At 56.7% G+C, this 27,413-nt stretch overlaps 2 protein-coding genes across 3 annotated transcripts; one reads left to right on the top strand and one right to left on the bottom strand.

Annotated features, from left to right (window-relative positions):
• The first annotated feature begins 1,704 nt into the window (after window positions 1-1,704).
• On the top strand, window positions 1,705-9,264 carry Tmem161a (transmembrane protein 161A). Of its 2 annotated transcripts, none has more exons than XM_048342619.1 (12): window positions 1,705-1,750; window positions 3,693-3,796; window positions 4,145-4,225; window positions 4,505-4,602; window positions 4,687-4,843; window positions 5,051-5,202; window positions 7,041-7,101; window positions 7,177-7,320; window positions 7,455-7,568; window positions 7,700-7,874; window positions 7,987-8,083; window positions 8,468-9,264. In XM_048342619.1, the coding sequence occupies exons 1-12, from the start codon at window positions 1,748-1,750 to the stop codon at window positions 8,719-8,721; spliced, it is 1,440 nt and encodes a 479-aa protein (XP_048198576.1). In that variant the 5' UTR covers window positions 1,705-1,747; the 3' UTR covers window positions 8,722-9,264. The 2 variants fall into 2 exon arrangements, with proteins under 2 accessions (XP_048198576.1, XP_048198577.1); XM_048342620.1 differs by lacking the exon at window positions 1,705-1,750 and adding an exon at window positions 1,846-1,999.
• Window positions 9,265-9,420: 156 nt separating this feature from the next.
• Slc25a42 (solute carrier family 25 member 42) lies at window positions 9,421-23,638 on the bottom strand. Its single transcript, XM_048342640.1, has 8 exons — window positions 23,591-23,638; window positions 15,367-15,480; window positions 14,221-14,326; window positions 13,263-13,288; window positions 12,797-12,963; window positions 11,981-12,097; window positions 11,366-11,517; window positions 9,421-11,110 (listed from the first exon to the last, which is right to left on the bottom strand). Exons 2-8 carry the CDS (start codon window positions 15,445-15,447, stop codon window positions 10,803-10,805), a joined length of 957 nt encoding a protein of 318 aa, XP_048198597.1. The 5' UTR covers window positions 15,448-15,480; window positions 23,591-23,638; the 3' UTR covers window positions 9,421-10,802.
• Window positions 23,639-27,413: the final 3,775 nt, after the last annotated feature.

Below are 27,413 nucleotides of genomic sequence, written 5' to 3'. Positions count from 1 at the left end.
GTGCTGAGGTGGACCCACCAGGCCTCTTTCATGGGCACCGAAGAGAATAGAGAGCCCCGCATAGTGGGAAGGCTGGGAGACAGCACCAGCATGTATGTTGTGTGCTGTCCATCTGGGACCACCCCACCCCAACAAGGACCCCGGCCATACCACCTCCCTCCACACCTATGGTTCCAGTTACCTGGAAAGCTGATTCAGGAGAATATCTTGAACTCAGGAATTTGAGGCCATCCTGGATGATACATTAAGACCACAGCTTAAACAAGAAGAAGCTGCAGTTTATTGGGGGGTGGTCATCACTTTGCATCCCTATTCATGGTGGAGCTGCACTTCCTCCACTGGCCACGAGGGGCACCAGCAGCAAGCTATGAATTCAGAGTCTCAGGCAAGTAAGTTTCTTCTCTGGCTGGTCTGAGAACCAGGTTCCACAGACACCTCTGGGCTCCAGTGGAGGGCTTTAGCCTTTTCAGGAGTTTAGTCAGTCAGAGGATACTCTTCCCAGGCACTGGTGGAGTGAAGTGGCTGTATGGTCAGGGTTGCATGGCATAGGGGGTCTCTCTGGGCATTAGACATGCAGGACACTAATTGTGAATCACTGCTTGTTGCGGTCTCAGAGCTAAGTGCACATCAAACCAAAGGGGTGTGCGTGGACCTTTTCATCCCTGACTATCAGGAAGCGGTGGGAATTTCCAGAAGTGGAGCCTTAGCCAGGCCCTGGTAGCTCACACCTGTAATCCTAGCTACTTGGGAGGCTGAGATCTGAGGATCCTGGTTCAAAGCCATCCCAAGCAGGGAAGTCTGTGAGATTCTTATCTCCAAGTGGTAGAGTGCTAGCTTTGAGTATAAGGCTTAGAGACAGTGCCCAGGCTCTGAGTTCAAGCCCCATGACTGACCACACACACACAAGCATGACCCTGAGTTCAAACCCCAGCACCAAGACAAACAAAAACATCAGAGGCTACAATGGCCACACCTGTAGCTCCTGCACACTCAGGGCAGGACAGCCAGGCAACATAGGAAGAGACCTTGTACACACTGAAGGGACCCAAGTCACAGTGAGTCTTGCTAGCACACACCCCCAGGTTCGCAGATTACTAACTGTGGAGACCCCACACTGACAGCCATCCACCCCCAGGCAGCCTCAGGCATGCGCAATCTCAGGTCTACCCATTCACTGGGAGAAACATAGATTACAAAGCAGGCACTTGGAGCCTTCCCCTCCATGTGTGAAACACAGAACCTCAGATTCTCCAGGCTCTCATGTAACCCTTGATCCAGCCCCAGCTGAAGCTTATACTTCTGGTATCTGAGCCAACGTTAGTTCTTTTGCATGAATTAAGATGGACTGTGGTGTTCAGATTGGGCGTCAGGTTGAAATCAAATCTGTGTGAATTCAGTCAGTCTGAGAATTTCAATGTTTGATGAGTGGAAGTTCCACAGTCGTGACGCTTTCATTGCAGACCTGCGCAATAGGTGCAAGGGCAGAAACACCGTTCACACATAGGACGCATAGGCAGGCCCAGCCGACTGGAATGTGTGTGTGGGGGGGGAGGTCTAGGCTCACCCAGTGTATTAAAACTACAACTGCCGGCATGCAACGCGACCAATCCTGTCCCACGCGATTTGCTGGTGCTGAGACTGCTGATTGGTCCAAAGAACTGCTCGTCTGGTAAGCGCAGGGCTCTGATTGGCCAAGATCCAGCACAGACCGACTCCTGCTGGGTAGTTCTATGGACAGTGCCCCGAAATGGTGAGCGGCGCGGTGGGCCCCGGGGCGCCGCGGGTCGGGGTACGGGGTGTAGGGTCTCGCGCCGAGGGGATCAAAACTCTTGAGTGCTCTGGTGTGGGGGGGTGGTCGTGCACGCTTCCGGGGACGCGTGAGTGACCTGGAGCCCTGTCTGGGGGTGGCAGCCCCAGGGAGGGAACCGGGGACCCAAGCACGTTGGGGCCCCCCAGATTGCTCTGAGGCCCTCCGCGACGGGAGGGAAGTGCCATTGGGGTGAGCGCCATCGGGGGTCCCTGCGGGCATCAGGGCACGGGTGAGGGGTGAGGGAGCCCGCAGCGACGGGACCCGGTCTAGAGGGACTGGATGGGCTTTGAACCCGCAGCAGAGACATCCAGTCGGAGCCCCCAGCTGCCACGTGGTTCTGGGCCCATCCCCGTGGGCTAGGTCGGCTGGGGATGAGGGACCCCAGTAGCCCTGCCGGGGACGGGGAGGCGTCCTGGCTCTGCTTGGGGACGCTGGAGAGGGGCTCTGGGGTGGAGCCTGAAGGCAGAGCTCGAGTGGAGCTCGAGGGTGTGGGGCGGCTCCGGAACGCCCCCCCCCCCCCCCCCAGTGAGTGGAGACCCTGTGACCAGAGTCTAGCTTTGAGCAGAGAAAGAGCGCGGGCTAATAGAAGGGCCCCCAAGATCCCAAGGGCAACTGGAAGTGGGGCCTTGAGCAACACCCTTGGGCCCACCTGGTTTTGCGGGAAAATGCACCCTTCTGCCTCCCCTCCCCTTCCTGTCCAGGTACAGTAGTAGCGAGGCATTTTGAGAGCCAGATTCCTCCTAAGGAGGTTTCAATCCTGAGGTTTGAGCACGGATTGGGCACTGTCCCTGACTTTTTTTTAGGGCGGGGGAATGAGGGGAGGGCTTGAATTCAGGTTGGGCGCTGTCCCTGAGCTTTTGTGCTCAAGGCTAGCAACTCTACCACTTGAGCCATAGCACCACTTCCAGATTTTTTTATGTATGTGATACTGAGGAATTGAACCCAGGAATTGAATGCTAGGCGAGCACTCTACCACTAAGCCACCTCCAGCCTTGGGAATAAGAGTTTCATAGTCTTTCTTGCTTGGGCTGACTTCAAATCCTCAGATCTCAGCCTCCTGAGTAGCTAGGATGACAAGCATGACCCATGCCCAGTCCTGTCCCTGAACTTTTTTGCTCTAGACTGACTGTTATTTAAGCCAAAACTACTTCTGGCTTTTTGGTGGTTAATTCAGCCATCCTGCAGTGTCCTGCAGGATGCCCTCCACTTGAGCTGCGCCTACACGTGGTCCCTCTGCAGAGACCCTGCTCTCTGCACCACTTCTTCCAGGGAGCCTTCCCAGGTCACCCCTAAAGACAAGCCACAGAAGCTTCCTCTAGGCTTGACGTGTGTGTGCACGCGTGCACATGTGCGCCCACACACACTTGTCCTGATGTTTGAACTCAGGGCCTCGAGCTTTTCCTAAGCCTTTTTTGCTGAAGCCTGGTGCTCTACCAATTGAGCTGCAGTTCCACATCCAGCTTTTGGGGGTCCAATTGGAGCAAGTTTTGCAGACTTTCCTCCCCCAGCTGGCTTTGAATCATGAGCCTCAGATCTCAGCCTCCACCGTAGCTAGGATTATTTCTTTGGGTTTGTGGTTAGAATCTGGGATGTTAGCAGGCAGCTCTCCTAGGCACTTTGGACCGTTGGATTTTACTCAGTCTAGGGGGCTGCCCTGGCCTCAGGTAGATGCGGGATGCCAAGCCCAGTGAAGGACAGGACTGTACTCAGCAGAGGCTCCCCAGGCTGAGTAGCCAGCACTGGCCAGGTCCTTTGCCCAAGATGCCACCAGAACCTGGGAGGGAGGCAGCCCTCCCCCATGGCACCAGGCGTCTCTATAAATAGCCAGGATTTGTCAGAGGAGCCCTGCCCTACCCTGATGCCTGCCCTGTCCCTCCTGCAGGCCGTCCTGGGAGTGCAGCTGGTGGTGACCCTGCTGACGGCCACCCTCATGCACAGGCTGGCCCCACACTGCTCCTTTGCACGCTGGCTGCTCTGCAATGGCAGGTGGGCACCGCAGCTGGCAGCTGTCCACACCCCAGGGCCCCTCCTGCAACCCAGCCTTCTTTCAGCTGCCCCAGTTTGGGAGAATCTGGTGGAAACAGCTGTTTTCCGAGCAAAATGCACATGATCCGCCCGCAGATTCAGGAGTATCCAGGACAGCTGTGCCCCCTCCCCTAGATTCCAGAAGTGTCTCTGGCCCCTGAGCCCATCATTCCCTCCCTACCCCCCCTCCCCAGTTTGTCCTCACCCAGCTCCCTGTGGCCTTGCTCTGAGGCCAGCCCGGCCCCTCAGCTCTAATGTCCAGCCTGGGGTGCTCCATGTACCCCACTCCTGACCCCACTCTGTCCTCAGCCTCTTCCGCTACAAGCACCCCTCCGAGGAGGAGCTTCGTGCTCTGGCCAGCAGGCAGAGACCCCGAGGCCGGAGGGAGCGGTGAGTGGCCCTGTGTCCCCCTGCCTGAGTCCCTGAACCCCTGCCGTCCAGGCCGGGGACACTGGGCTGCCCCCTGGCCCCACCACCGAGGGACAGGTGGACTGGCCAGCAGGGCGGGGGCGTGGCCACGCATGCGCCTCCCGCTCTAGCGGGGCACCTGGCTCCCGCCCGCCTGCTGAGAGGCCTGTGGGTGGTGGGGCCGCAGTCTAGGGTGTGGAGGGGACGCGGCTGGGTGACTGCGGGCGCTGCCACCCCGCCTTCCTCTGCCCCCACTCCCAGGTGGGCCGCCGGCCCTGGCGAGGGGAGCCTGCTGTCCGTTCCCCGAGACGCCCCCATCCAGCTGGAGACGTGCCCGCTGACCGCCGTGGATGCCCTTGGTGAGCGCCGGGCGCGCACCCCTCCCCGGGGCCCCAGGCGGGGCGGGTGGGGCGGCGGGCGAGCCGGGTCGAGCGTCCTCGCAGTGCTGCGCTTCTTCCTGGAGTACCAGTGGTTCGTGGACCTGGCCGTGTATGCGGGCGGCGTGTACCTCTTCACTGAGGCCTACTACTACGCTCTGCGCCCCGCGCGCGAGGCCAACATCGCCGTGGTCTGGTGTCTGCTCACCGTGCTCTTCTCCATGTATCCTTCCCGGGGGCCCTGCCCCGGCCAGCCTGGATGCACAGCGGGTGTCACCTCGCAGGGGTGGAGACACCGGGCCGGACCCCGCGCTGGGGCTGGCAGGTCCGTCCTGACGGCCGAGCTCCCATCCCACCCCGGCCCTGGGGTGCCCACACGGGTGCAAGGCCACTTCCTGGGAAGTGCGGCCTCCTTAGCTCCGCTCCTCAGCAAGATGTTCCTGACGCTGACCCGGCTGTACTTCAGTGCCAAGGAGGGCGGCGAGCGCTCCGTGTGCCTCGCCTTCGCCTTCCTCTTCCTCCTGCTGGCCATGCTGGTGCAGGTGGTGAGCGAGGAGACCCTGGAGCTGGGCCTGGAGCCAGGTAGGGGTCGTGCCGAGCCAGGGCACCGCTGTCTCCTTCTAACTGTGCTCGGCAGCTCCAGGGTTGATGTTCATTCGCTCATTCATTCATTCACTCATCTGGTGGCACTGGAACTAGAGCTAGACAGGCGCTCTACCACTGGAGCTACTCTCCCAACGGGGTTTTGAATAAGGTCTTGCAGAATCCTCCTATCTATGATTCCCACCGGGTTGGCTGAGATGACAAACAAGAAGCACCACACTCAGCCTTTTCTTTTTTTGTGCTAGCATTAGGGTTTGGACTCAGGGCCTAGACATTGTCCCTTAGCTTTTTCACTCAAAGCTGACACTCTACCACTTAAGCCCCACCTCTACCTTGAGCTTTTTTGGTGATTAATTAGAAATAAGAGTCTCATGGACTTTCCTACCTTACCGGGCTTCCAGTGGGGATCCTCAGATCCCCACTCAGCCTCCTTAGTAGTTAGGATTACAGGCTTGATTAACCAGAGTCTAGCTGGATAGATACTCACTCCACCAGCCCAATAGTGCTTGAACTCAGGCCCTGGGCACTGTCCCTGAGCCTCTCTGCACTCAAGGCTAGCATACCACTTCCAGCCTTTTCTGTTTATGTGGTACTGAGGAATCAAACCCAGGGCTTCATGCATGCTAGGCAAGCACTCCACCATGAAGCCACATTTCCAGCCCCTGAGCTCTTGCACTGAACACTAGCTTTCTGCCTCATTTTCTGGTGTTTAATTGGATAAGATTCTCAGACTTTCCTGCCAGGCCTGGCTTCCAATGGGGATCCTCAGAGCTCAGCCTCCTTTAGCCACTAGGATGACAGGTGTCGGCCACCAGTGCCCAGCAGGAGAACTTTTTTTTTTTTTTTTTTGCCAGTCCTGGGGCTTGGACTCAGGGCCTGAGCACTGTCCCTGGCTTCTTTTTGCTCAAGGCTAGCGCTCTGTCACTTGAGCCACAGCGCCACTTCTGGCCATTTTCTATATATGTGTTGCTAAGGAATGGAACCCAGGGCTTCATGTATGTGTGAGGCAAGCACTCTTGCCACTAGGTCATATTCTCAGTCCAGGAGAACTTTTTTGATGTTACTTTGTTGCTATGTTGGGGATTGAACCCAGAGCCTGGAACATGGTAGGCAAGCACTTTAAAATTTTCAGGTCCAATATATGTAATTTGTCTTCTGTTGCCTGTTTCTTTGGTGTCTGTTCAGGAAATCTTTGCAAAACTTGGTATTGTGAAGCTTTTGTTGGTCTTAGTTTTCCCTCCTGTTGACTTGTGGGTTTTCTTTATACATTCTGGATTCTGATTTTTCCTTGCATGCTTGGCACATGCATCACCAAATGTCCAATGTGACAAGCCATTCTCTCTTTTTTATTTTTCTTATTTATTGTCAAAGTGATGTACAGAGAGGTTACAGTTTCATACGTTAGGCCTTGGGTACATTTCTTGTACTGTTTGTTACCTCCTCCCTCATTATCCCCTCCCCCTCCCCTTTTCCCTCTCCCCCCATGAGTTGTTCAGTTGGTTTACACCAAATGGTTTTGCAAGTCATTCTCTCTTGAATGTGTTAGGTTTCCAACAGGGGGACAAAGTGTCTAAGTAAACCAACTTATTAAAAGAAGGGTTTATTTTGACCCAAGGTTTTATTTTTATTTTTTATTTTATTATATATTTTTTGACCCAAGGTTTTAAAGGTTTCTGTCCATGGTCACTTAGCCATGTGGCTTTGGGCCTGCAGAGAGGGCCCTGCTGGAGACTCCCCCTTGGGGAACAACAGAAGGAGGCAGAGTGGCCTCCGACCCCCTGAGGGTCCACTTCACTTCCTTCTTCTTTTCACCCCAGGCCTGGCCAGCCTGACCCAGAACCTGGAGCCACTTCTGAAGAAGCAGGACTGGGACTGGGTGTGAGTCTTGGGTTTTGGGCTGGGCCAGGTGGGGTTCTGACTGCGGTGGACTCCCTGACTGGCTCTTCTCCCCAGGCTCCCCGTTATCAAGCTGACTGTCCGCCTGGGGCTGGCCGGCGTGGGCTCCGTGCTGGGCGCCTTCCTCACTTTCCCTAGCCTGCGGCTGGCCCAGACCCACCGGGACGCACTGACCATGTCTGGGGACCGACCTATGCTGCAGTTACGTGGACCCGGCCGTGGGGGTGTCTGGGGGACCCAGGGCCTCACTGCTATTGCCCCGCCAGTCAGCCATGAGGGGCTCTGAGGAGGGGCCCGGGGGAGCCCGGGCCTCACTGCCAGTGCCCCATCCCCAGGTTGCTCCTGCACACCAGCTTCCTGTCTCCCCTGTTCATCCTGTGGCTATGGACGAAGCCCATTGCGCGGGACTTCCTGCACCAGGCGCCCGGTGGGGAGGCCCCCATCTCCCTGTGCGTGTGTGCGTGCGGGCCGGGCCAGGCCCTGGGGTCCGGGCGGAGCGGTGGGGGGGCTTTGGCGAGGCGGTCCTCCTAGCGCGCTCCGTCCCCTGCCCCCTGCCCCTGCCCCTGCCCCTGCTCTGCAGGCTTTCGGACTCAGCCTTCGACACAGTGCGGCTGTGGGCGCTGGTGGCGCTGTGCCTGCTGCGTCTGGCGGTGACGCGGCCGCACCTTCAGGCCTACCTGTGCCTGGCCCGCGCGCGCGTGGAGCAGCTGCGGCGGGAGGCCGGCCGCATTGAGGCCCGCGAGGTCCAGCAGCGGGTACGGCGGCCTGGGGCTGAGAGCTGAGGGCGGGCAGAGACGAGGGCGGGCCGGGGCTTAGGGCGAGGTCCCCGGCCCCTCAGCCACCAGCGCCCTCCGCCGGCCCCCGCAGGTGGTGCGAGTCTACTGCTATGTGACGGTGGTGAGTCTGCAGTACCTGACGCCGCTCATCCTCACTCTCAACTGCACGCTGCTGCTCAAGACACTGGGTGAGGGGGCGGGGCCGGACGGGGGCGGGGCCTGCGGGGCGCGGCCTGGAGAGTGGTCAGGGCCAAATGGGCGATGGCACTTTCAAAGGACAGGTCCATGGGGCTGGGGATATAGCCTAGTGGCAAGAGTGCCTGCCTCGGATACACGAGGCCCTAGGTTCGATTCCCCAGCACCACATATACAGAAAACGGCCAGAAGCGGCGCTGTGGCTCAAGTGGCAGAGTGCTAGCCTTGAGCGGGAAGAAGCCAGGGACCGTGCTCGGGCCCTGAGTCCAAGGCCCAGGACTGGCCAAAAAAAAAAAAAAAAAAAAAGGACAGGTCCAGCATGGAGTTGGGGCTGGGCCTGCATGAGGGGTCCCGACTCTCCCTCTCTCCTCCCGCAGGGGGCTACTCCTGGGGCTTGGGCCCAGCCCCTGCGCTGTCACTGTCCGGAGCCCCAGCCCAGCCTGCAGCTCTAAACCCCGGGGAGGATGAAGCCCAGCAGACGGCAGCCTGGATCGCCGGGACCCTCGGTGGCGTGTTCACGCCGCTCTTCCTCCGCGGCGTCCTGGCCTACCTCATCTGGTGGACGGCCGCCTGCCAGCTGCTCTCCAGCCTCTTTGGCCTCTATTTCCACCAGTACCTGGGCGTGTCCTAGGTGCCCACCAGCCCTCCTGGGCCCTGAAGTCTGGTCCAGGGCTTGCCCTTCTTGTGTGCCTCAGGGAGACTGCTCAGGATCCCCTTTACCGCAGTGCCTGGGCTGTGATTCCCTTGAAAAGCACCACCAGGGCCTGACACAGGAGGGGTCTGGAGCCACTGCCCCCACCGAGTGTGCAGAGGGCTTGAATCTCAGGCTGCTCTAATGAATGAATTTTGGAGCATGCTGCTTTTTCCAAACCGAACCCAAGTGGTGGGGAGAAATATGTGGGGAGGGGGCTGAAATAAGCTCCAGCAGTACTGTGGAGGAAATGTGTCCCTGAGGCTGCCCATCCCCTCCAGGGGCCATGGTGAGGCTGCACAGAGGCAAAAGGCTCCAGTGAGGTGGGGAGGGGTGTCCTACACTGCGGAGTTGCCCTGTCACTGGGACATCCCAGTGGGGACCCAACATGTGCACACATGGACTGAACAGACACATGGATACTGTGACTTCCTGCATATGTAAAATGTATATTAGCAATAAAAAAAAGTTGGCTGGTTGGCAGTAGAGCACACCTGTCATTCTAGCAGTGTAGGAGGCTGAGATCTGAGGATCACAGTTCCAAGCCAGCTTGGGCAAGAAATGCTAGCCTTGAGCAAAACAGCCCCAGGCTGAGTTCAAACCTCAGAACAAGCAAAAAACAACAAACATGCACAGATGTGTACGTTCTGACACCAAATGTGTCAGAATCACTTTAGTACTGGTTTGCAGGGTTTGCAGGGCTGAAGAAAAGCCCAAAGCAGAAGTCATCTTAGTTTTTATTAAATATAATCTTGGCACAAATCTTTAAAATATATAAACATTATATATAAACAAAGTGTCTTCATGGCATGAAAATATACTCCAGACTGGGACCAGCAACCAGCAGAGTGATGGAGCCAGGGGCCAGCAGAACCTGGGAACTTTCATCTTCCTGCATGGGTGTGGGGGACAGGATCCCTCTTGCCAGAGCCTAGGGAATAGTCCACAGCACAATCTTTTTGGGTCCTCCCTACAAACACACGGCCATAGAACGAGGCCAGAGTGTGGGAGGAAGGAGGCTGCCGGCTGCCTGGGTCTCCGCAGAGTTCAGAGGCAAGCCTACCTGGACTCCATCCCTGAGGTGAGGGCTGGAGAAGTTGAAAATTAAAATCAAGAACCCCAGATGTCATTAGGAAGGGTGTTTCTGGGACACTGATACTTGGGGACGTCTGTTTCCCGCACTTCCTTCCCTACCATCCTGGCAGTCCTGCTGGGTTCCCAGGTCACCAGAAACCCAGCCCAGCTCCCATGCTGGAAGTTCTTGTCTTGGACAGGTGCCATGGATGTGGCTGCCCGGGACCCAGGGAATGTTAGGGCTGCTCAGAGGAAGGGCCTCAGCCCTCTTTGCCTGCACAGCTGTGGGGTGGGGGGGCTTCCTAGCCTAGAGGGGTGGCCTGGGTTCCTAGCCTAGAGGGGTGGCCTGGGTGTTTGGCTTTACAGACACCTCCAGCTGGTATGGCCCACATTGAGGGGTCTCTAGCTGGGGGGGGGGCGGACACAGCAGGACCTGCAGAAGAGAGAGGGGCAAGCAGGAAGGCCGGGACCCCTGCTCCTGGGCTTCCTGTTCCGCTTGGGGCTGGGACAGATGCAACTCTGAGAGAAGGCAGTGGGGGATGAGATGGTTGCCTGGGGGAAGATGGAGAAGGCAGCACAGGTTGCCCCACCTCCTGGGAAGGGCGCGGCTGGGGGCCAAAGCCTGCCCAGTCCAGGACCAGTTGGGCACAGAAGAGCAGGCTCCAGAGCAGGTGTGTGGGGGTGGCTGGGTTCAGTGGTATGCACACTGACCACCCCAGGCCCTTTCACCTGATGCCTGGGATGCAGTGCCAGGCCCTTAAGAGGGCAGGGGCGGGGAGGGGCCAGCACAGGGCCTGGCTAAGTAAGGCTCACTGTCCCAACGTTGCACTTCAAGGGCTGCCAGCCTTGGCCTGGGAGTCTCTGAGCCTCAGCCTCCAAGTGCAGGACAGGGCCTGAGGTGGCTGCAGGGAGCCAGGCCATATCCCGGCAGGGCCAGCAGCCAGGGCCTAGCTCTGCATGTGCCGCAGCAGGATCTGCATGAGGTCGAAGGTGGTGAAGCTGATGCCCACAGCGATGGGGCCCTTGAGCCAGTTCATGCTCAGACCCTTGTACAGGCCACGCACGGCACCCTCCTCACGCACGATGCTGTGCAGTGTGCCCAGGATGGAGGCGCGGGGGTGGCCAGTGACGCCCGCCGTCTGCATGCGCCGCCGGACCACGTCCAGTGGGTAGGAGGCAGACTGCCCAATGAGGCCTGCACAAGCGCCGAACACCATACGCTCGAAGGGGTAGGGCTGCCGCCCGCTGCTATACTCTGTGGGCAGGCAGGACACTTGTGAGAGTGGACACACAACGTGGGCCCCAGCCCCACGTCTGGCCTCCCCTATCACTGCTCTCACACATGGGCTCTGTCATCGAGCTGCACCCCGGCCCGAGATCCGCCGAGATCAGTTGTTGCTTTGAGTCCCCCGCCTCAGGCTAGCCTGGAGTTCCCAGTCCTCCTATCTCGCCTCCCCTCTGTGCAGCCCGCACCTCCTTACCCTGCACACCCCGGCCAGAGCCTCCTCACCTCTGTGCAGGCTCTTGAGCGTCTCATAGGTGAAGAAGCTCAGCCCCGCATAGGGGATCACGCCCAGCACAGTGGGGGTGAAGCCGTGGTAGAGGGTCTTCAGCCCCTCCTCCCGTGAGATGCGGATGAACACATGGAAGATGTTGCTGTACCTGGGGGGTAGGGGCTCAACATGAGAGGACCTTGCTTGTGTAGGCCTGTGACCCCCCCCTCTTTTTTTTTTTTGCCAGTCCTGGGTCTTGAACTTGGCCTGGGCACTGTCCCTGGCTTATTTTTGCTCAAGGCTAGCACTCTACTGCTTGAGCCACAGCGCCACTTCCAGCTTTTTCTGTTTATGTGGTACTGAGGAATCAAACCCAGGGCTTCACCTATGCTAGGCAAGTACTCTACCACTAGGCCATATTCCCAGCCCCTGTGACCCTTCTTTAAAACCATAATCTTGTCGTCCTCCATAGACCCCTCTGCTTGGCTGTCCTGTTCTTATTCCTGCACATGTCTATTTTAGGAGTGCTGGGAAGGAGCCCAGGGCCGTGGGCACACCCACCCCCAGGCTGAGGACAAGAACCCAGCAGGATGTCGACCCAGGGCCTGGCCCTGCCTGGCAGCAGAACTCACATCTCCTTCGGAGTCACGGCCATCCTGGCCCGCACCAGGTCCAAGGGATAGGTGAGAGAGGCGGCTGTGGTCCCGGCCAGCGCCCCAGCCAGGAGGCGAGGCCACGGGGGCAGCGCTCTAAGGTGTGGGACAAGGAGACCCCAGTGAGGGGCTGCCACCAGAGGCCCCCCTGAGCACCCCACATCTCATCCCGGGCACAAAGGTACCCAGGTCCCACCAGGCCAGCTTCCTCCCGGCTGTTATGGGGTTTTGGGTGGGTGTCATCCGGAGATTTGCATGGCACCTCTTTCTTCCTCCTTGTATGCCTGAAAGGTGTGTCGGCCCAGGAGCTCTGGGGACACAGTGGCCAGCAGCCCTGGAAACCAGGTTCTGGGTGGAGGGGGACATCAGGAACTAAGCCAATCCAAGGAAAAAGGACAGTGGGAAGACAGAATGGGTAACAAGGTGGTCACAGGGACAGAGCCTGGGAAAAAGAGAGAGAGATGGAGGGGCTGGGCCAGAGCTGAGGGGGTGGGGCCGAATATGGAGGGCAGAGCATGGACACTGAAGTTGGGGCCATGTGCAGGAATGGGTTTTGAGGGCAGGATGTTTGATGTGGGAGGCCTGTGCTAGAGGGGCGGGGCCTGTGCTCCGAGGGCATGGTCAGCATTTGGGGACGTGGCACGGGTTTGAGGGTTAGACTTGTACTTGAGAGTAGTCCGAATTGGGGGTAGGGCCTGTGTTCAGAGGTGTGACCTGAGTGGCAAGGGGCGTGTCCTGAGCTCAGGGGCGTGACCGGAGTGGGGGTGGGGCTCCGGTGGGTGGGGCGGGACTCACTCTCCCTGGAAGCCATAGTAGCGGCCCAGGATGCGCTTGTACTCCTCATGGGCGCTGAACTGGATGGCAGCGTAGGGCACCACACGGACCATGGTGGCCGAGTTCCCGCGCCACAGGCTGAGGAAGCCCTCGTTGAGGTAGGTGAAGTAGAGGAGCCGAAAGGCCTCCTGTGGGAGCAGGAGTCGGTCAGCGTGGGTCAGCCTGTCTGGACCTCATCCCAGCACCCCACACAAGGGCCAGTGCCCAGTGGGCGCCCCCCCCATGGACCCAGCTGCCCTCCATCTCCTGCCCCAGGTGGGGCGCCACTCCAGAGATGCCCACGGTTTCTCCTTCATTCTCAGGAGGGGGCCGTATCTGTCCCCAGAGGTGCAGGCAGTGTGGGGGGCAGGGGGGAGTAAAATCGTCAGGACGCTGCCCATCGCACAGCTTAACCCCCCTCCCCGGGCCACAGCCCATGGAAGCTCACCTTGGCAGAAAATTTTTTAGAAGACACTGAAAGAAAAAAAATCCAGAGATCATGACTCAGAGGGATGGGCCTGTGTGGCTCCCTGGGGTTCGTGCCTGTGCCCATGCTCCCCCACATGCCCCAGCCACTCCCTGTGGCTCTGGGCCCCGTGGGGGCCTTGGCTGGGGTGGGTGGGGGAGCCATGGCAGGGATGAGGACTCCTGGGAAAGACTGTGGAATGCAGGCCTTCATATGCCTACTTCCTGAAGACCGGTGATGGCCTGGGGAGAGTCTACCCCAGTGCCCCCAGTTTACAGATGACAAAGTGAGGCACAGTGAGAAGCAGCACCAGCTCAAGGTGGAGGGCCTGGCTCCACCTGGTCAACAGGCCTACCTTCCAAATAGCTGGGATATAGAGCTCGGCCTGGGCTCACTGCCCAGCCTGGGGTTGCTGCTCAGCCTGGGGGGTCACTTCCTGGCCTGGGTAGGATGTGGGGGAACACAGCCTGTGACTAGTCAGCTTCTGAGGAGGAGCTTTTCTGGGGAGCACTGTGTCCCCCAGGAGGTAAGTCCATGTCCTAAGGCTGGTCCCAGGGAAGGCGACTGTGTGTGGAAACAGGGTCTTTGCACATGTGAGGGGGTTAGCGAGGCAAACAGGACATTGGTCTGCGGACCCCAGCCACACAGGACTGACCTTCCCTTCCCTACCTGGCCACCAGGTTCAGTTCTGGCTATTCTGATAGGCGGCTTTGTGCTGAGCAGTAATGCAGCCTCCGGAAGTGAATTCAGCTTTTAAGTGGATTTCAAAGTGTGTGTGGGGGGGAGGGGTGTTTACATGGGCCAGGTTGCCCTTGAACTCTGGGTCCTCCTGCCTCCAGCTCCCAAGTGCTGCAAGTACAGGCCGGGATTCCAGAGGCGTGCATGATGGCAAGGGGATGAGTGGAGGGAGGTGGCCACTGGTATGTGGGTGGACATTTACCTTGGAAGATGATTTTGGTTCGATCCAGGGGCGCTACCGCAGTCTTGGCAAGTGCACCGGCCAGGGCCCCGGACAGCAGGGAACTGAGCACTTGCCGGGGATCTCTCTGTAATATCACAGATGCAGTCATTGAGGGAAAGGGGGGGCTCCAGTGTCCTCTCCCCAGTGCAGGCAGCATGGGTAGGGAGGCCCCACCCCAAAGGGCACTGAGAGTCTTGGGGTGATGGCAGCATCCATGGCCTGACTTCGTTCGTTCCTACAAATGGACACCTGCCCATGTGCCTGCTGTAGCTCTGGGGCTCATGATCCTCCCACTTCTGCCTCCTGAGTGCTGGGATTACAGGCATGCACTACCATGCCCAGACAATGCTTACCTTCTTAACCAAAGAAAAAGTGACTTGGCAGTATGGGCGCCTTTATGCCATGGTGCTGCTCCACTCCCTGGAGTTGTGTGGAGCTCACTAGGGGAAAGGGCAGGATGGCAGGGTGCTGCCAGCTCAGCTTCTGACCTAGTGGACTTTGAGAACTGTCACAGGAGCTGGTCACGCCCCAGGAGGGCAGGCTGGTCCAGTTCCTTCTTTATTTGGCTTTTGACAGGGTCTGCCCCATACCTGGGGATGGCCTGGTGTCCGCAGAACAGAGGCTGGGCCTCAGGGCCACTTGCCTCCATCCCATCCCAGGTATTTGGCTGGCTGGACTCACCTCACCAGCAGGACTTTTATTTTGGAGCTAGGATTTGAACTCAGGATTGCACATCTGCTAAGCTGGAGCTCTACCACTTGATCATGTGTGCTGTTAGCTTTTATTTATTTATTTTTTTGCTTTAGTTGTTTTTCACAGTGGTTCTTGTACTCTTGCCTAGGGCAGCTTCAGACTATCATCCTCCCCTATAAGAGGCATTGCTGGGACTATAGGCACATGGGACTGCACTTCTTACTGGTTGAGATGGGTTATTTCACTAAGTTTTGCATGTATTGGCCTTGAACTATGACCTTGTTTAGGAAGGTGCCACAGATACCACGTGGCCCTCGCTCGCAGGCAGTGCAGAAGGTGAGCATGGGGCAGGGACAGGAGCACAGGGCAGGGGTTAGGGTGGGAACATGGATGCGGGAGGGCACTGCTCTGGGGCAGGGGGGAGCTACTTGCCTTGGAGGAGATGGGCGAGGGCCGGACAGCTTCGGCATCATCACGAAGGCGCACTGAGCCTTCCTTCACACCACTACCCATCCCAGGCCTGCTTGGACGGCCGGAGACTCGGTCCTGGGGGACACAGGGCTGGGTGAGTAGAGGCAAGGCCCGGCACCCGCAGGCTACCTGAAGCTGGCTGGGCCCAGCTGCAAGGCTGGGCCACCATGACAGCCACCCAGCCAGGAACAGAGCTTCCTTGTTGCTTACAAGCATTACTTTTTTGTATACTACTAGGGTTTGAGATCAGGTCCTCATGCTTGCTAGGCAGGTGCTCTGCCACTGAGCCATGTCCCCCAGACCTTTTATTTTTGTCAGTCCTGGAGCTTGAACTCAGGGGCCTGGGCACTATCCTTGAGCTATTTTGCTCTAAGCTAGCACTCTACCACTTTGAACCACAGCTTCACTTCCGGTTTTTAGGTGGATAATTGGAGATAAGAGACTCACAGACTTTCCTGCCCAGGCTGGCTTTGAACAATGATCATCAGATCTCAGCCTCCTGAGTAGCTAGGATTATAGGCATGAGCCACCATACCTTTATTTTTTAGATAGGGTCTCACTTTTTGCCTAGGCCAACCCATGCTTCAGCCCTGCTGTTTTCACTTCCCACTCCTGCCTCTGCCTCTTGTGTGCTGGGATTATAGGCATGGATCGCTGTACCCAGCCCAATGCTTAGCTTAGCAAGAGAAGAGCGACTGCAGTGTGGCCCCTACCATGCCAGTGAGTGGGCTCTCCTGACCTGAGGACCTGTCAGCGTGGGCACCATGTCCACTCCCAGGCCTCACCACCAAGGGCAGCAATAGCTCTGAGCTGCCCACTGCAGGCCTCACCCCTGTGGGACGCAGGGAGCCCGGGGCCACAAGTGGCAGGCACTGTGTCTACTGTAACTGTGGTGATCAGGAGCCATTCCCAGCCTGTCTGCCTGAGATAAAGGCTGTTTTCTTTTCTTTCTTTCTTTTTATTTATTTATTTATTTTAACTTTTTTTTTTTGGCCAGTCCTGGGCCTTGGACTCAGGGCCTGAGCACTGTCCCTGGCTTCTTCCCGCTCAAGGCTAGCACTCTGCCACTTGAGCCACAGCGCCGCTTCTGGCCATTTTCTGTATATGTGGTGCAGGGGAATCGAACCTAGGGCCTCGTGTATCCGAGGCAGGCACTCTTGCCACTAGGCCATATCCCCAGCCCGTTTTCTTTTCTTGTTGACAGGAATTAACTTGAGCCAAAGAACCAAGTGCTCACCTGGCTCTTGGTGGCCTCTGTGACAGACAGGCAAACAGGCAGACAGGCAGGTGGGCTGGGCAGGATTTCTACCTGTTTATTCCTTTCCTTTTTTGTGCCAGTCCTGAGGCTTGAACTCAGGGTCTGGGCACTGTCCCTGAGCTTTTTCACTCAAGGGTAGTGCTCTGCCACCTGAGCCATAGCTCCACTTCTCACTTTTTATGGTTAATTGGAGATAAGTCTCCAGACTTTACTAGCCAGGCTGGCTTCCAAATGTGACCCTCAGATCTCAGCCTTCTGAGTAGCTGGGATGACAGGCATGAGCCACTAGTGCCCAGCCTCTCCATTTCCTTCTGTGGGCATCTTTCAGACCAGCTCTGGGACCAGCCACCCTGCTGTGGTCTCAGGGGGTCCCTGGATACTTGGGCCCATCCCTGGCACCAAAGGTCCTCAGGTGCAACCTGAAACCTTCAGAGAACTCAGTGTAGTGTCCCAGCCCTACTCAAAGCCTGGTATTGCTCTGGGTCCAGGTCTGTGCACCACGGCAGCTGTCAGCAGTTATTTGCCAGGTAGACAGGCAAACTTGGTGAACATGCCAACTTCTGCTTCATTTGTCCTCCCATGCTAGCAAACTTGTCTTATCCTTCAAAGCCCTTCCCCAAAGCCCCAGCTTCACCTGTCCCAAAATTAGCTTCAGTGATAGGCCTCCCCCCTACCCTCCCACCCTCCATCCCACCCCCTGCCACATACACACACTGGGATGAGGTCCCAGGCACTGGCGGGGTCAAGGAAGGTAAGGTGCTTCCGGCCCTCAAGCACACATCCTGCACAAGATCTCCTCCCCAGCCACCTGCTTCCTCCCCCAAATGGGAGCATGCCCAAGCCACACAGGGGCCATGGTGATCCTGAGCTGTCACCAAGCCTCTCTCTCCCTCAGTTTCCCCATCTGTCCCTGCCTTCCTGGGTGCTGTGGAACTCAGGTCCTGAGGCTCACAGCTGTAATCCCAGATGCTCAGGAGATTGAAGCCTGGAGGATCAGGGCTGGAAGCCAGCAGGAAAGCCCAGAACATCTCTAATGAGCCAGTCCAAGGCCTTCTGAGTGTGTGGCTCAAACCAAACCCTGCTCAAAACCAAAACACAAAGCCAGCCTGCCAGCCATCACTGTGGGTCACTTCCATCCACAAGCCCCAGGTGGCTGCTACCAGCCACGGGGATCTCCCTCATGTCCCCAGCCCAAGCCCACGACCCCTGCACAGCATGTCTGGGGACATTTGCTTGTGGCACCCACTAACATTGCATCTTCAGGATGGGGACCATGGCCTGCGGAGTGGCTGTGCCTGCTACTGGGAGGCATGGGCAGGGCTGTGCCCCAACAGGCTGGGAGAGGTCCTGTTCTAGGCCTCCTCTCACTGTCTGGCTGCCACCATGCAGGCCCTCGTGTCTACAAATGCCTCCACTTCTTGGTTTCCAGCCACCCCAGGACATCCCAGCCCCTCTATGTGGGGGAGCCCAGGGCCAGCACCAAATCCCATGTCAGCAACACTTTCCCTCCCATGGACCCCAGGGAGGCTAGTAAACCAGGCACACTGAAAGAAGACCATTACATCAATACAATGCAATAAAAGCCAGGACTGAGATCTCCCTCCCACCTCCCTCTTCCTGTCACCCCGGCCAGGACTCACGTAGCCCTGGCATCTGGGAATGGGCAGAAGACTGCTAAGACCGTAGCAAGGAAAGGTGCCTGGGGAGGAAGAACATGGCCACAGCACTTTTTAAAAATAGACAGTGACTGGAGGCGGTCAACACAGGGCCAGTGCTCCACTTTTAAAAATTATTTTTCTAATAAAGTCTCATTGCCTGGGCTGGCCTGGACCACAGTTTATTTGCATATCTCACGTACCTGATATGACAGGCATGCGTCATCATACCCAGCTTTTTATTGGATGAGATGGGGTCTCACACTTTTCCCTCTGTTGGCCTGGAACTATGGTCTCCCAGATTACTGCCTCCAGATAGTTTAGGATTACAGGCATAAGATCCTGGTGTAATTTTTTTTTTTAATGTATGTGCCAGTTCTGGGGATTGAACTTGAGCCGCACTTCCATTTCTGGCTTTTTGGTGGTTAACTGGAGATAAAAGTCTTATGGACTTTCTTGCCTAGCCTGGCTTTGAACCACAATTCTCAGATCTCAGCCTCCTGAGTAGCTAAGATTACAGGTATTAGACACCAGTGCCCAGGCCAAGAGTATAATTTTTGTGGTAGTTGTTGGTTGTGGGGCTTGAACTCTCCGGGTCACTGTACCTGAGCTCTTTTGCTCAAGGCTAGTGCTCTACCACTGTGAGCCACAGCACCACTTCCAATTTTTGAGTAGTTAATTGGAAATAAGAGTCTCATGGTGACTTTCTTGCCCAGGCTGGCTTTGAACTGCAATCCTCAGATCTCAGCCTTTTAAGTAGCTAGGATTACAGGTATGAGCCACTGACACCTGGCCTAAGAATATATATCTTTATCTTTTTCAACAGTGTCTGTCACCCCTTCCCTTAGTCTCTCCCAGTTTTTCCCTCCCATCCCCACCCACAAGTTGTATACTTCATTTTCAACATAGATTATTCTTATATTTTCTTTTCTCATGCTATAAAAATTATTAAAAATTGGGCTGGGGATATGGCCTAGTGGCAAGAGTGCTTGCCTCATACACATGAAGCCCTGGGTTCAATTCCCCAGCACCAAATATACAGAAAATGGCCAGAGGGCTGGGGATATGGCCTAGTGGCAAGAGTGCCTGCCTCATATACGTGAGGCCCTGGGTTCGATTCCCCAGCACCACATATACAGAAAATGGCCAGAAGTGGCGCTGTGGCTCAAGTGGCAGAGTGCTAGCCTTGAGCAAAAAGAAGCCAGGGACAGTGCTCAGGCCCTGAGTCCAAGCCCCAGGACTGGACAAAAAAAAAAAAAAAAAAAAAAAAAAACAGAAAATAGCCAGAAGTTGCGCTATGGCTCAAGTGGCAGAGTGTAGCACTTTATCACTTCAGCCACAGCACCACTTTGGCTTTTTGTGTATGTGTTGCTGAGGAATGGAACCCAGGACTTCATGCATGCTAGGCAAGCATTCTACCACTAAGCCACATTCCCAGCCCTTAAAAGCTGGCTTCTTAAAAGACACTCATTGGCTTTATGACTGGAGGCCAGGTGAATGTGGCCAGCCAGTGCCCTGCAAGTGCAAGGTCCATCTCCAGCACCCCCCCACCACACACACACATCCATTAAAAAAAAAAAGTTTGAGAAGCCAGGAGGTTCACGCCTATATAGCTCCTCAGGAGGCTGAGATCTGAGGATCACGGTTCCAGGCCAACTCAGGCAGGAAAATCCCTGAGACTCTAATCTCTAATGAGCCACCAGAAAACCCCATGTGGAGCTGTGGCTCAAGTGGTCGAGGTCTAGCCTTGAGTACAAAGAGGCTCAGGGACAGTGCCTAGACCCTGAATTCAAGCCCCAGGACCAGCCAAAAAAAAAAGAAGAAAAGTTGTTATCTCTAAAAACTGTTCCTCTCTGCATAATCCTTCTCCTGCCACATAGAAGCTGGAGCCTAGCACGGATTGGCTGTGGGGACCAGCCCCCTGCCCATATGCTGACCAGTGCCAGACTGGGGGATGGAGGGAAGCTTCACATGGCTGACTCCTGCCCACCTCACACAACTGTGTGCCTCCTCCTAGTGCCAGGGCTGGGCAGTGACTGCATGCTCGCCCAGCAGCACCAGGCTCCGCCAAGCACAAATGGGCCACGTTGCAGGCACAGCTAGGTGGCCATACGCTATCCACTGAGCTCAGATCAGGGACCCAGCTGGCACCTGTGAGGAGCTGGGGAAACAGGCCGTGCCCCTCACCTCAGAGGTGTTGGTCCTTCAGTGGACGGACCCTGAGACCTGGGCACTACAAGGATGTCCATGCAGCCACACCACCATTCAGGCAGGGGCTTTGGGATGCCAGTGCCCAGCTCAGCCCAGTCTGCTCTGTGGGTGGGGCTACAGGAATCTCTGCTTGCCTTCCAGCTCCATCTGCTGGGATAGAAGGGGGAGGGGTAGTGGATCTGTTCTGCAAGTCCGTGGTAATTTAATTAAAATCCATCTCTCTCAGAGGGCACTAGTGGCTCACACTTGTAATCCTAGCCTCTCAAGAGGTTGAAATCTGAGTATAGAGGTTCAAGGCCAACCTAAGAAGGGATGGCCATGAGATGCTTCATCTCCAATTAACCAGCAAAAATCCAGAGGGAGAGCTGTGGCTCAAGTGATAGAGTGTCAGTCTTGAATGAAAAAGCTAAGGGAAACTGTGGGCTGGTGGCTCACACCTGTAATCCTAGCCACTCGGGAGGCTGAGATCTGAGGATTATGGTTCAAAGTCAACCCGAGAAAAGAAGTCTGTGAAACTCTTATCTCCAATAAACTACTCAGAAAATGCCACAAGTGGCACTGTGGCTCAAGTGGTAGAAGTACTAGCCTTGAGCACATAGAGGCTCAAGGACAGTGCCAGGCTGAGTTTTCAAGCTAAGGAACAGCATCCAGACCCTGAATTCAAGACCCAGTACTGACACAAAATCAATCTCTTCCTCTCTCATGCCTGCCAGGCAAGTGTTCACCACTGAGAAAAGCCCAGCCCAAGCAATGGTTTCAAAGGCCTGCAATCCCAGCCAGACACTTGGGTAAACTGAGACACGAGGATCTTGAGTTTGAGGCCAACAAGGGCAAAATACACTGGAGGGGGGGCTCAAGTAACAGAGGGCTTACCGTCCAAGCTCCAGTAAAATAAATAAGTAACGAAATAGACATGCCATAGACTACTTTTGGAAGGAAAAATCTAAGAAATTATGAACAGCAGGCAAATGAACAGGAACTGTGTAAACAGTAAAGTTGTAAACAGTATATGCATCAACGTCATATACATAGATTGACTAGATATACGTGCTACATCCACATATCCTATATACATGTGAACATATGTGCATAATGCATATCTACATGCACCTCCACACACATAAACAGTCATGTTCTTTTTACTATTACTATTTATTATTCTTATTATTGTCTTCTCTGGTTCCAGTACTAGGGCTTGAACTCAGGGTCCATGCATTGACCTTAAGCTTTCTGGCTCGAGGCTTACGCTCTACTATGTAAACCACAGCTCCACTTTTTGGTGGTTACTTGGAGATAAAGAGTTTCATGGGTTTTCCTACCCAGGCTGGCTTTGAACCCTCCATCCTCAGATCTCAGACTCCTTGAGTACCCGGGATTACAGGTATGAGTCATCAGCTCCCAGTTTAATTTTGTTTGTTTGTTTTTCAGGGCTGGAACTACTAGCCAAGTGCTTTTCCATTGAGCCCCACCCCAACTCCAGGCTACATGTTCTAGACGATCCCCTTTAACCAGTGATAGGAAACCCCAGTGGCTCCAGTTTCCACAGAAGCTGAAGGTGACACGACCCTGAAGAACCTTCTAGCACCATCCCATGGCAGAGGGAGCCAGGCAGCGGCCAATGCTCTGCAAGCTTTGCAGGAAATTCAGAACACAGCTTTTCACCAGCAAAGCCACGGCCTCCTTCCAGCAGGCACACATGCAAATCACATGCCAGGGAACTTGAAGAGTTCCAGGAGTCACCAAGCCCAGTACCTCTCCAGGCCTCAGTCACCAAGCCCAGCACCTCTCCAGGCCTCAGTCACCAAGCCCAGCACCTCTCCAGGCCTCAGTCACCAAGCCCAGTACCTCTCCAGGCCTCAGTCACCAAGCCCAGCACCTCTCCAGGGCACAGTTTGGCCTGTGGCTTTAAGGGGCTAAATGAAACCTTAGCTTTCCAGCTTCTCTGAACTAGTTCCTTGCTGTCTCTGCTCAGTGAAGTAAAAAGCTCTGGCGGGTCAACCTGGGGCCAAGTTTGGGGCGCACCCCAGCCAGGCCAGCAGAGCCCAGATGTGCATCTGTCACCTCCAGTCACCCCAAGGGCCGGAGACACCCAAGGCTAAGCCACTCACTGTCCTCCCTGCACTTGAAGAGCCTGGGTGGTGGGGTGGGGCAGATAAATTCAACTGAGAAGCACCAGGAAGTTCCCAGAGGAGGGGAGTCAGGTTTGGGGAGGGGCATTGTACCAGCCACCCAGCAGCCAGTGCTCCACCCAGCAGGCCAGATGCTATCTTGGGGGTCATTTTGTGCTTCTGGCCCAGGGGATTATTTTCAGGCCTGGAAAGGACTTTAAGCTGTGGCACCTGCTGTTGCAATGAAAAGGAAAGCGGGTTGGGTTTTTTTTTCTTGAGGGGAAGAGCACTGTGACCCTGACATCCCAGGCTGGGGTGGTACTGTAGGACGGGTTGATGGGGTTATTAGAAGAACCTCCCCCCCCAGGAGGGGAGAAAGCAGGGGAGGGGACAGGGAGGAACAGGAGGGATGGGGGAACCCACAAAGGACAGAGCACTTAGGGGTGATGTGGAGGGGCACTCAGTCCGGCTGCTGGAGGAAGGGAGACAAACCTGCACATGAAGTCTGTGCTGGGAGGGTGAGAGGTCACAGGTTCAGGGGTGTGGGTTTTGGGGGTTAGAGCGCCGGCTGTGGGGTGTCATGGGCAGAGGCAGGCTCGGCCGATGCAGAGGCCCCGCGTCAGGCGTGTAGGGGTCGTCAGGCCCCACCGTGAGGGGTGCTGGGTTGAGGGGCACTGCCCAAGGAGTACGGGGCACTGTCAAGAGGCTGGACGGGGGCTGTTCTCAGGAGGGACGGGGCCAGGTGGGCCTGAGAGGCTCGTGTCCGGATTGGGGGCTCCAGACGCGGGACCTGGGGGTCGCGGGGCTCCTGGACCCCTGTGACCCCGCGACGCTGCTGTCACGCCCCACCTCGCCGCCCTTGCCCTAGGGCCCATGACAGGCCTCGCACCCGGCCTCGGCGCAGCCTGACAAGCGTAGACCCCGAGCGCCCGCGCCTCTCGAGCCCAGCTCACCTGCCCGGACGCGTCGCCGCCGCCGCCGCCGCCGCCGCCGCCGCCGCCTCCTCCTCCGGCCGCCACAGCCCCGCCTCACGCGCCCCTCTGGTGCGCGCCAAGGGAGGGGCCCACGCCGCGCTCTGATTGGGCGTCCTCTGACCAATCATAAATGAAGACGGCACAAATTGGCGGGCCAGGGGAAGATAGGTGTGAGCGCTAGCCAATCGTTTACCAGTAGGGTGGAGTTGCTGCGAAAGGCAGCAGCTCTCCGCTGCGTTCCTGTGAGGTGCAAGGTCTTGGGAGGCAGGACCTGGAGGCAGGCGATGATTGGAACTCTAGTGGAAAATGGACGTCCTTCTTATCCAATTCGTGATGAGAAAGAGGGGGGGCTCCAGAGAAACTGAAGCAAGTGGCCGGGCTGAGGCTGAAGGGACGGAGGGCGTAGCCCGCAGAGCATCAGTGATTGGCTGAGGAGCCTAAGACCGGCAGGCCGCTTGACCAGTCTCAGAAGCCGAGGGCGGTACGTCCCAAGGCTGGGGTGTGGGGGGCCGGACATGCCAGGTACAGTGGGCTCAGTGTGGCCCCTGGGGGTGGCGCTTGCCGTTCGGGGCGACCTCGGCCGGCCAAGCCTGCCCTCCCTCCGGGCCCATGGCGCAGAAACGGGGCCTCCCACCCTGACCGTGCACTTGGACCTTCGACGCTGAAGAATTGTGGAATAATCTCTGGCCCCGCCTCCTCCACCTTGCCTCTGCCGAAGACACGGGACGCGAACTGACGCCTGCAGGGTTGGCGCCCTCCGGGCCCCGCGCGAGCTTGCGCCTTCGCCTCGCTGCCCTAACCCCAGCGTCCTGGCCAGAGCGCCACGAGGCCAAGGGGTCAGAGGATACAAAATAGCACAGGCCACCTTCGTTGCATAATCGGGGCGGGCTTCTCTTTGAAGGAAGAGGAGTGACTTCTGCACTCCTCGGCCGGCCTCAGTTTCCTCATTTGGAAAATAAGACTTGGAGCCAGTGGGTCGCACCTGTAATCCCAGCTACCCAGGAGACTGAGATCTGAGGATTGAGGTTCGAAGCCAGCCTGGGCTGGAAAGTCCATCAGACTTTTTTTGTTTTCTTTTTGCCGATCATGGGGTTTGAGTGCTGTCTCTCATCTTTTGCTCAAGGCAATGGCTGTACCACTTTGTGCCTCGGCTGTACTTCAAGTTTTTGTGTTTTGTTTTTTTTCTTGAGTAGTTAATTGGAGGTAAGAGTCTCACGGGGACTTTTCTGCCCGGATGGCTTCGAACTGCAATCTCAGCTTCCCAAGAGGCTAGGGTTACAGGCGTGAGCCACCAGCACCCCGCTCCTATTGGACTCTTTATCTTTTTTTTTTTTTTTTTTTTTTTTTTTTGGCCAGTCCTGGGCCTTGGACTCAGGGCCTGAGCACTATCCCTGGCTTCTTCCCGCTCAAGGCTAGCACTCTGCCACTTGAGCCACAGCGCCGCTTCTGGCCGTTTTCTGTATATGTGGTGCTGGGGAATCGAACCTAGGGCCTCGTGTATCCGAGGCAGGCACTCTTGCCACTAGGCTATATCCCCAGCCCTGGACTCTTTATCTTAATCACCAAAACCCAGAAGTGGAGCTGTGGCTTGAGTGGTAGAGCACTACTCTCGAGGTTCAAACCCAAAGACCAGCTCAAAAAGAGAGAGAATAAAGAAAATAAGGCAGGAGGCTGGGGGTCTGGCTCAATGGTGCCACAAAGGAAGGAAGAAAGCTTAGACAATGATCTGCCAGGGTGCTGTTCCCAGACCAGTCCAGAGCTCGCATTCATCTGGACTGACAGCCTAACAAATGGGGCTTATTTTCTCTAGGGGCAGGTTGGGGCAGGTGGAGATCAAGTTCAGAACCAGAGAATACTGGAAGGGAGCAAGGCTGGGCTTAATTCATCCATCACATTTTTTTTTTTTTTAAAGAACTGGTTTTCTAGAAGGCTGCCTTTCAGACCTATGGATGCCACCCTGGCTAAATGGCTTGCTCCCCAAGGTCCAGATAGGATCACACTGCAGATGCCACCAGTTCTTGAAATCCTCCCACCTGGGGTTCGCTTCTTGCTGCCCCTTTCTGTCCTGCAGGAAGAAGCTGGGATCGGCACATGGCACAGTCTGGTGGGTCCAGTTCTGGCTCAAACAAAACATAATCACCTCACAAACCTGGTGGGATGAGGTCTTCTGGGTGAGGAGAGCCCTTGGGTGAAATTGTCTGTGCTGGATTCAAATCCCTGCTCCTTTTTGGTGGTGCTGGAAACAGAACCCCAGCCTCTTGTCCTTTCCCTGAATGGCCTTTAGCAAGGAGCCCCAGCTCCTGCCTTAGTTTCCCAGTGGTGGTTGGGTCACGTGGCAGCTAGCAAAGGCTCTGTGTAGACAGATGGCAGAGGTGTGTGGGTATCAGCTATGGAGGAGGAGGTGAAGGTCCCAGGAGCCCCCGCTGGCAGCATCTACCCACAGGGCCTCAGAAGGTGTGAACATAGCTCTTAGAAGGACCAGTGGTGCCCTGAGGGACAGTGCCAACTAGGGCAAGGGTCAGGTGGTGGGCCAGTCCCAGCCGCCTCCGCGGGCAGTGCCAACAGCACTGACAGGGCTCTGGCTTTGGTTTGGTGCTCTTGGCAGCAACTGGCCTCCTGTGCCTTCTAGTGCCTATGGCTCCACTTAAGGCCAGCATGTCCAATGTGTCTGCCCAGGACACCCCGGCAACCACTGCCTCTGGTGCCCTTGAGTGGGGGTGACTTTCTCATGTGGAAAAGGGGGTTCCCTAACCCCAGTGTTTGGGGGGCAGGCCTGGGATAGTGTTCCTGTACAGCAGCGAACAACTAAGGTCAAGCTGCCTTACTCCAACTCCCAAAGTCCAGAGAGGCTGGGCCCTGTGTCATGTCTTGGGCGCACAGCAGCAGAGGCTTGGCCCCGTTCATGGGGTGGCGTCCCCACACTGCAGGCAGAGTCCCACTCCACAGGGGACTTGGAGGATGGACCTGGCATGGCCCCCTTTGAGACAGCTGTGCCTGCAGTGACTGGTGCAGGGCTGTCAGGCCCAGGGATAGCTCCTCCCCAGCCGGTGGCAGGCCTGTGCCCCTGCAGCTGCACAAGGCAGGGAAGACTGGTAAAGGGAGTGGCCCCTTCCTCCTGAGAGCTGGGGACCCCATGCCACAGGGCAGGGTGCTTTTCCTTCCTTCAGGTGAACTTCAAAGACAATTGCAGGAGACTGGGAATCTTGGGGAGAGGGGGTTGTGAACTTGCCACAGTGGCCTCCCAGATGGCCCTCTAATGGCGCAGGACAAACAGGAGATGTCATCCACCAGGTGACCTTGTATGGGGTTAGGACAGAGCATGTGATCCTCCCAGCCCCGGGTGGATCCAGTGGTTCATGGACTGGAGCAGGCAATGGGGGATCCAGGCAGAGGGCCCAGTAGGTGCAAAGGTCCTAGGGCGGGCACAGCCCAGACCATGCTGGCTGAGAGGCACCAAGTGCCCTTTGGTATGACATGGAGGGAACTGGGGCAGAAGCCACGAGCATCCCTGGAGACTCTGTACCCCAAGTGACCCTGAGGCTGCCCGAGGCCACACAGGAGGCCACCTAGGAGTTGGTGGTAGGGCAGGGGCCCCTCAAGAGGTAGTGCTTTGTGACCTGCATGAAAATGGGTGAGGACCTGGGTGCTCAGGCTTGCTGGGGTGGTGAGGTGATGAGGAGGCACAAGGGTAGACCCAGGAGCCGTGGCCCGAACTGCAGGCTGCCTGCTCACCCAGCCATGGGGGACATGCAGGCTGCTGACTGTGCCACGTGTGAGCTCCACGTGAGGCAACAGTGCTTGA

The sequence above is a fragment of the Perognathus longimembris genome, chromosome 3 (genome assembly GCF_023159225.1).
Source record: "Perognathus longimembris pacificus isolate PPM17 chromosome 3, ASM2315922v1, whole genome shotgun sequence".
Taxonomy (NCBI): Eukaryota; Metazoa; Chordata; class Mammalia; order Rodentia; family Heteromyidae; genus Perognathus; species Perognathus longimembris.
The sequence above is the reverse complement of the archived record's forward strand: the minus strand, read 5'-3'. Positions and strand labels throughout refer to the sequence as shown.

What these genes read in the sequence shown, in the direction of transcription:
- Tmem161a (XM_048342619.1), top strand. An exon ending in GACCGCCGTGGATGCCCTTG is followed by an intron (nt 4,603 to 4,686) that starts GTGAGCGCCGGG and finishes GCGTCCTCGCAG; the next exon opens with TGCTGCGCTTCTTCCTGGAG. An exon ending in GGGGAGGCCCCCATCTCCCT is followed by an intron (nt 7,569 to 7,699) that starts GTGCGTGTGTGC and finishes CCTGCTCTGCAG; the next exon opens with GCTTTCGGACTCAGCCTTCG.
- Slc25a42 (XM_048342640.1), bottom strand. Translation starts at nt 15,447, where the DNA reads ATGGGTAGTGGTGTGAAGGAAGGCTCAGTGCGCCTTCGTGATGATGCC. An exon ending in CCTCGCCCATCTCCTCCAAG is followed by an intron (nt 14,327 to 15,366) that starts GCAAGTAGCTCC and finishes GTGATATTACAG; the next exon opens with AGAGATCCCCGGCAAGTGCT. An exon ending in CTAAAAAATTTTCTGCCAAG is followed by an intron (nt 12,964 to 13,262) that starts GTGAGCTTCCAT and finishes CTGCTCCCACAG; the next exon opens with GAGGCCTTTCGGCTCCTCTA.